Below are 7,929 nucleotides of genomic sequence, written 5' to 3'. Positions count from 1 at the left end.
TTGACCTTATTTTGTTTATTTTATGTATAGAATAAAGTTGATGGTTTATGCTTTATTATTTGAACTTGTTTATCATTCATGCGGTTTAGCATAAAGTTTTTAAAAGTGATTTCACTAAGGAATTTGGACCAATTAGAAACCATCATGATTTATATCACTTAGCATGTAGTTTCCATGTTATCCATCCATACTTGATCTATGTCATTGGATGTATTGGAATTGGTGATCAAGGAAGGTTTAGTTACAAGGGCAGTGACGAAAGCCACCTTAATTCTGTGCTAATACAGAAGATGGACCAGATTGAACTAAAGGGGATTCTATTATTGAAACAATCTGTTTATGCCCGCTTAAGGTTTATGTGATTTAGTTTATCCAGTACAGAGACATAACCCAAGTGGGAGATTGATTATATTGGATTAATAATTTATCACATTTGGTTATAATATTAGATTGGATCTTATTATGTGATCCAATTAATTAAAGCCATAGATTCCTAATTGAGTATGGAGCTCATTCCTAATTGATTAAGATTATATGGGAACCCTAATTGAACTAGTATATAAAGAGATCTTAGGGTTATGGTCCCCATATATCAAAACAATAAGCACTCAGTTTTTCTTAAATCTCATCTAGAGAGAGATCCCACTAAGGGCATTCGGAGTTTTGGTTGAGGAAAACTATAGTCATCTTAAAGCTATCGTCATCTCAGCTATCATCAATCTCAATGGAATCCGATATGTTATTTATTCTTGACAATTTGGTGCGAAAGATCCTAGGATTTATCTATTCAATATAGATATAAAGTAATTATGCTAACAGGAGCGAGGAGCGAGAATGAAAGGTAGAATACGAACAAAGGAAACAATTGCAGTTGTGTCTGATGAGAAACAAGAGCAAGGAGTAAGAAGCTAGAAGCAAGAAGTGAGAGGGAGAAGCAAGAGGAAGAATTCAAACAAATTGTGTCCGAAGATGAAAAAGAGGAAGGAGCAAGAAGCAAGAGTCAAACGTGAGAAGCGGGAGCAAAAGTCAGACTCTTGGAGCGTTTTGAGGTCAAATGGATACTTTCACATTAACTAGTATCAACAAAAAATCAGATCATTTTTCATTCGTTTTTTTAACATTAGGCCAAATTTCAATTGGGTTGATCATCCATACAAATTCTCCTATTTATTAGGGTGTTACTAAAGTAGCCTAGAGTTTGATGTTTTAGCAATCAAAACATTGTCCAAAAAAGATCTATATGTGAAAGGTCTTCTATCTCTACAATTTTTAACAACATTTGTTAAAATCATCCCTCCAAAAGCTTCCTCTTCCTCTTCCTCTTGCTCTTGCAGATCCATATCCAAAACTCCATTAAAATCTCACATTCACAACCTAGTAAGACTTCAATGCAAAGGTTTCATTTCTTCAATTGAAACTGCAAAATCATCATAAAACCAATGTTTACACTCTTCACCATTCTCTAAATCTTCTAATTTTCTTTCTTTCTATATCTCTTCAACCACAAAACAGAGCTTCAACAACAAGAACAATAACAAAAACAAGAACAAGAAGAAACTCCAAATCAATTTCCCTTTCTTCCACGAAAACTTGTTTTCAGTCTAATCTGCAAACAAAATCCAATTTACGATAAGGAATAACTTTCCAATCACTTCTCTTTCTCCCCCTTTTCCTATAAAATCCCCTGTTTCTTCCTTTCTCAATTTATCCATACCTTCAATTCGTGTAGAAGATTATGTCGATGCCTCAAAACCCTCGATCTCGAATCGTCATCAATGGCGGTGTTCCCAGGACGACGACGATGCATTACTACTGGTGCCGAATTTGTCGAAGAATCATCAGAATTAGCTTAGGAAACCCTGTAGAAAATTCTATTACTTGCCCCTTTTGCTCCAGAAACCTCCGTCATGAATTGGACGTAGCTAGGGCTAGAAATTTTCCTCGTCTCCCCAGTTTCGCTACCGGAAATCGCACGATTTCCCCTCCGATTATCCCTCGATTCGAAGAAACGGATGAGTCTTGGATCACGCTCCGATTCTCCAGACCACCGGCCAATTCCGGGATTGAGGCGATTCCGAGGGTGAAAATTACGGGGAACCATTTGGAGAAGGATTTGAATTGTGCGATTTGTAAAGAGGAATTTGAAATGGGAGGGGAAGTAAGGGAGTTGCCTTGCAAGCATTTTTACCATTCGGATTGTGTTGTTCCTTGGTTGAGAATTCATAATACTTGCCCTGTTTGTCGGCATACGGTGGAGAATATCGCTGCCGGTGACGACGAGGGGAGTGGGAACGGTATCAATGGCGGAAGGGGTGAGGAAATCAGGGAAGAAGAAGAAGGAGGAGGAGAGGGAAGAGGGAATGGATGGTGGGATTTGGTGTGTTGTTGGTGGCCATTCCGTTTTATCGGCGATTGGGCTCGCCGTCTCCGGTTTGCTGATTCCGGTGATAGTTTCTTCGTCGTTGAACGTAAGATTTTTTTAATTTTGAAGTTTCTTCATTATGGATGAGGTTAGGAAGGGAAAAGAAAAAAAAACATTTAATGATTAGGTGAGATCTATTTTTTGAAAAATATATTTTTTTAAAAAATTTAAAAGTTAAAAGCATCACGTGACATATTTTTACAAGATACGTGTTGACCCCAAACTTTTTTTTTTTATTTTTGATTATTACAATTATTATTATTGGGTTAATTGACATATGTATAGTACATATTTGGTTTCGAGACTTTCAAAATTATAAATTGTCTTATAATTTTAATTTTTTATTCTTTTTTAAAATTCTTCATGAATATGTTAGATGCAAAATTAAATCTTTATATCATGTTTAGTAATTTACCATGGTTTTTAATATTTATTAAGTTGAATTTTTGGTCAATTTTAAAATAAAAAACAAGTTTTTAAAAGTTATAATTTTTTTTTTAAAAAAAAATTGACTTGGTGTTTTAAAACATCGATAGAAAAGTAATAGTAAAATTAAAGATGTTTATAAGTTTAATTTTAAAAAATTAAAAATCAAAATGGTTATCAAACAAGGGCTTTAGAAATTCTCTTACACATAAAATTTAAATTGTTTTTATTTAATAGATCAATTAATTTTTAAAAATTGAAATTTGTCAAAAAAAAATTATTAACTACAAAATTGAAAGTTTAAAAGACCAATTAGATATTTTGAAAAGTTTATGGACTAAATAGATACAAACTTCAAAATTCATAAACTAAACTTGTAACTTAACTAAAGGTTAAAATGATGGTTAAAAATCATTTTGGTTTCAGCATCTACTATATTAGAAATATCAATGAACTCAACTTTTCAATTTTAATATCTATATTTTCAAATGTCAAACTTCAGTCTCCGTGTACTTTCTCCTCACTGCTAGTTCATGATTGATTTTTATATAAATTTTTAATATCTATTGACATTTGACCATAAAAATTTTGAAAACACATTCACATATTATATTTCTTTGCATGAAAATTATTATTATTATTTATTATTTAATTAAATTCAATAAAAATTAACTTTGAGAACAAAATTTAAGATTTACTTAAAATACATGAACTAGATTACTAAAATTGAACCAAACCTACAAAATTATTATTTTAACCTTAACCTAATTATTATTTTCTTAAAAAAAAAAAAAAAAAAAGAAAAAGAAAGTGACAGAATTCCATGAAGATCTTTGCACACGACAACTGGATTTAAAATGACAAAACAGACCATCAAAATCAAACCAGTCAACTTAAAAGGACAAAATTGAGCATCAAAATCAAACCAGTCTAGTCAAAACTTAAATCCACAAAAATTAAGTAAACTATAACTCAAAACAGACCAAAATTTTAAATTATCCACTAAAAAATCAAAGTTACAAAATCAAAATATTTAAATATAATGTTAATGTGTACTTGTTGGAGATTGCAGCAGGTTCATGGATGTACTCTTGGCTTGCTAATTAACCCACACCCAGGTAATATCTACTCAATATTTCTTAACCAATTGAATTATGTTCATAATTCAGATTAATATTCGTACGAAATATTAATTACTTTAATGAAAGTCATTTGAAATGAAGCTGTGTATTGTACTAATGAATGTAACAAGCATTTTGCTTCCTTATTCAATTTCTTTCTTGTAATGTAACTAGCAAAATTGCAGACAGTCAAAAGGAACCTTTTTTCAGGACTGTACAGCTTACACCTGAATTAACTAAGAGAAAATATCACACTATATAGTTCCTTTTGAGGTCTGCAATTTCAATCTCTCATTTCATAATTATATTTACTAAAAAGGAGGAGTTGGATCCCTTTGGAAAACAACATCCCTATTTCCTATGTACTTCTGTCTTCTTCTTCTTCTTCAGACTCTATACTGACTTTCTTTGTTTTTGTTTTGAGGGGTGAGAAAAAGACCTGTTTGTTATTACCCTTGTTTGCAGAGGTAGTAGAACCAAAAATGAGTTTCCAATCCGCTCGTATTCTTCAGACGACTGTGTGATGATTATGTAGGCGATAGATGTAAATGTCAAGATTGTAGGAGAGAGCAGCCGAACCCTTGATTTTTTTAATCCTACAAAGATGAGAAAAGGAATTAGTTGTACTTTGATAGATATGAATTAATTGATTCTGTGCTAAGAAATGTGTATACTACATGCTTTCAACTCTATAATCTCAAAAAATATGTCAAAGCTTACATGATCTGGATGTGAAGAATCTTCCTTTCTCTGCCCTGGTTTCGAGCGAAAAGAAAGCTTGGGTTTAGGTAACAGATCAGGGGGCAAAAGCGGTGAAAATGCTATTGGAGATGCACGTGGAGAAGAAACCCAAGGTTTATTAGCTGGAGGAACGATCAGTCTTGTAGACTTTGGATAGGAGATTGGAGGTATTGAATGTTCACGAGGGGCATGTAGAGGAACCATTGAAGGGGTTGGAGAAGAGGTTTCACAATTTGCATGAGATGGAGAATGATTTCCAGATGGTCGTGCAGATCTCGACGGATGTGGGGCACTTGGTAGTTCTACATGATCACTGAGTGCTGGGGCAGACGCTGGAGAAAAACTCGGTGGCATTGCCTTGGAGGGTCTCTTCGGATAAGAAGACAAACTGACACTCTTGACTTCTCCAAAAACAGTATAATCAAGGCCAAGATTTCCTTGAGGAGACGTGTTGATGATTGCAGCCAACTGCTGTAATCTCTGTGACGATATGCGTCCCAATTCTGACGTAATGGAAGCCTGAACAATTACGAGTGGCTGCATCGTTGAGCCAATCTTGTTTGTTATTTGCAAATACACATTCTGTATAACAAGAAAAGAACGAGCAGAATTCAATATCCATTAATCAAACTAACTTAAAATTTCATCTCAACTGATGATCTCAAGTTCTAGAGCTAATATTTGATAAATTCCATCCATAACAGAAAAGATAAATTCAACTTAAATAGGTTATCATACCTCATAAGGCCTCAGACGCAATCCAAACATTAGCTGGCTCTTGAACTTGGCAAAGTTGTCAAGTATTTCGGAAATGGAGTTAGTAAGAGTGAAGTTAAAAACGATCTGGGGAAACTCCCAAATCGAAGCATGTTGAAATGGAATTATAGAAATTCCCCCTGGAAACTTGAGAATTTGGAATGTCGATGGCTGTCCAAAAATCGATGTCGTCAAAGTAAGGTTGGATTCGGAAAGGAAAAGGTCATATAAAGACGATCTCAGCAGACTTAAGGACACTGGATTTATTGGAGTAGTTATGTATTCAGAAAGAAGACCGAAAACCACATAAGTCCTGTTCGACTCACCTAAATCATGCATGGATAGAATGGAAACCTGGTAACATAAATTACAACCCTTAGGCATAAAAGACCTTACTACTAATACTAAATCCAAAAACAATAACAAAGCACAAAACCTTCAAATTTGGAATGTCTAATTCACCATTGATATCAAACTCTAATCTCTTGATGTGAGGGAGAAGCTCGTTCACGGGCTTTTGAAGAACAAAATATACCTGAGCTGTAGCTGTAGAAGAGAACAAAAACTTTCTAAGTAACACATAGTCCCAGAAGATCTAAGTTGAAGCAAAAGCAAAGTCGAACTTCTTGCTGTCCAATAAACTATGGAATAAGCATTCCCGATCCCTCACTAATTGGATTCTAACCAAATAGTTCACAGAAAATCTAAAATTGAAGCAAAAGCAAAGTCCGGTTTTACTGCTATGAAATAAAATATAGAGTAAGTGTTTCATAGTTGATGCCAGGAGGAATGCCCGTTCGATCTACTCGATTGTCCTGAATCCGATTCTACTGGGAATATGATTCCCTAAGCAAAATGGTAAGGAAGGAATATGACGCCTTTACTACTTTCTAAATAGTATAAATTTTGGTTCAAACTTTCTTCCCATGTGGAAACCATATTCCAAACATGGAAGAATGAAACCAGCATCAAGTGAGTGTTGGTTGCAACTTACACTGAATTCACATGACAAACTCTGCAGAATTAGGACTAAGGCACCATATTTTCAAACAATTCTATCAAAATATCAGACAAAATAAAACCCCTCAAGGAAAACCTAAACAAGATAAAAGGAAGAACAAAAAAAACCACCTTAAACCAGGATTAAACTTTGAGAAATGGCCTCTCATGTTAATATTAAAACGAACATCAAAGTAACTATCACAAAATTGTGGGGGAACAAAAATGGTAGATTGATCTAAAGCATAATCATCTTCTGGAAACATCATAGCACTTCCAAATTTCAAATTTCAAGAGACAGAGAGAGAACCCATTACAGAAAACAGAAAGATCATTCAAAAGCATCAGAAAAGCACAAAACCCCATCAAGAAATTGAAAGAAAAAATCAGAGTAATCAAGAATCAAAGCCGAAACTCCCAAAGGCAAAATAGAAGAAGAAAGAAGAAAAGAGAATTAGGAATCTCGAGACATACATACCACAGAGTTTAATGGTGTCTTTGGCCTCAAACCCTGAATTTCTTTCATGAAGAGGAAGAAGCCAAAAGAATCCAGGGACAAACACCACAAACCCCAAAATCAAAACGAAAAAACACTTGAAATTGAACTCATTAAAAACTCTATGAAAAGCGATAGAACATTGACCACAAAGAAACCCAGAAGAATCCCCACTTGGAGCCACCTGACGACGCTGCTGCAACGGCAGATTTTGCTCTTCCCCTTTCCCCATTCGCAGAGCATCTGTAACAATCCACCACTGAAAACGAAATCGAACTCTAAAAAACAAACTCAAATGCAAAACCCCATGTGGGTTTCTTTGAAAGAGCCAAGAAATCGCACACTGAAATGGAATGGATCGATATTTTTAGGGGAAACCCGACGTGGAAGAGAAGCAAAGGTGAAAGGCAGGCAAAGAGAAGGGTAAAGGGGAAGGGAAGATGAGAATAAAGAGAGAAACCCCACTTGAAGGATTTAAAATAACAACAATTGAAAAAGGCTAAAGAAAAGTTTGTCCACCAAGACTAACAAATGGAGATCTAATGGAACGCTCAATCACTTCCTCTCTGCAACTTCTTTCTTTACTGTCCATTGAATCGAGAATGAATATTAAAATGGGTTTTTGATTTTTGGGTTTGGCGGAGATTGATGAATGAAGAAGCAAAGGGAAAAGATTGATTACAGGGCAGAAGGGAAATAGAACAACTTTCGAATGTGCAACTGTCAATCGTGAGAAGATTCAACCAAGTTTAAAAATGTCCATGTAGGTCGATCAAAATCTCTACTTTTAGAAAATACAGTATTAAAAAAATATAAAAATATAGGATGATTATTTAAAATGCTAAAATCGTTAGAAAATATTTTCATCTGTTCGTGAGCTGTAGAAGTTTACGTGGTCTATTACTATTATTTACAATATTTATAAATAAGTTAACTTTATCTTTCTTTATTCGAAAATAATTCAAAAT

General features: G+C 34.3%; 2 protein-coding genes across 4 annotated transcripts; one reads left to right on the top strand and one right to left on the bottom strand.

The window, feature by feature from the left end:
• Positions 1-656: 656 nt before the first annotated feature.
• LOC120081209 (probable E3 ubiquitin-protein ligase RHC1A) lies at positions 657-4,059 on the top strand. Of its 2 annotated transcripts, none has more exons than XM_039035918.1 (2): positions 657-2,468; positions 3,924-4,055. In XM_039035918.1, the coding sequence occupies exons 1-2, from the start codon at positions 1,736-1,738 to the stop codon at positions 3,953-3,955; spliced, it is 765 nt and encodes a 254-aa protein (XP_038891846.1). In that variant the 5' UTR covers positions 657-1,735; the 3' UTR covers positions 3,956-4,055. The 2 variants fall into 2 exon arrangements, with proteins under 2 accessions (XP_038891846.1, XP_038891839.1); XM_039035911.1 differs by having other exon boundaries at positions 660-2,468; positions 3,921-4,059.
• Positions 4,060-4,076: 17 nt separating this feature from the next.
• On the bottom strand, positions 4,077-7,691 carry LOC120081196. Of its 2 annotated transcripts, none has more exons than XM_039035895.1 (5): positions 6,944-7,691; positions 5,903-6,012; positions 5,449-5,820; positions 4,690-5,292; positions 4,077-4,565 (listed from the first exon to the last, which is right to left on the bottom strand). In XM_039035895.1, the coding sequence occupies exons 1-5, from the start codon at positions 7,191-7,193 to the stop codon at positions 4,560-4,562; spliced, it is 1,341 nt and encodes a 446-aa protein (XP_038891823.1). In that variant the 5' UTR covers positions 7,194-7,691; the 3' UTR covers positions 4,077-4,559. The 2 variants fall into 2 exon arrangements, with proteins under 2 accessions (XP_038891823.1, XP_038891830.1); XM_039035902.1 differs by having other exon boundaries at positions 5,449-5,637.
• Positions 7,692-7,929: the final 238 nt, after the last annotated feature.

The sequence above is a fragment of the Benincasa hispida genome, chromosome 1 (genome assembly GCF_009727055.1).
Source record: "Benincasa hispida cultivar B227 chromosome 1, ASM972705v1, whole genome shotgun sequence".
NCBI lineage: Eukaryota > Viridiplantae > Streptophyta > Magnoliopsida > Cucurbitales > Cucurbitaceae > Benincasa > Benincasa hispida.
This window is presented reverse-complemented; position numbering and strand designations above follow the sequence as displayed.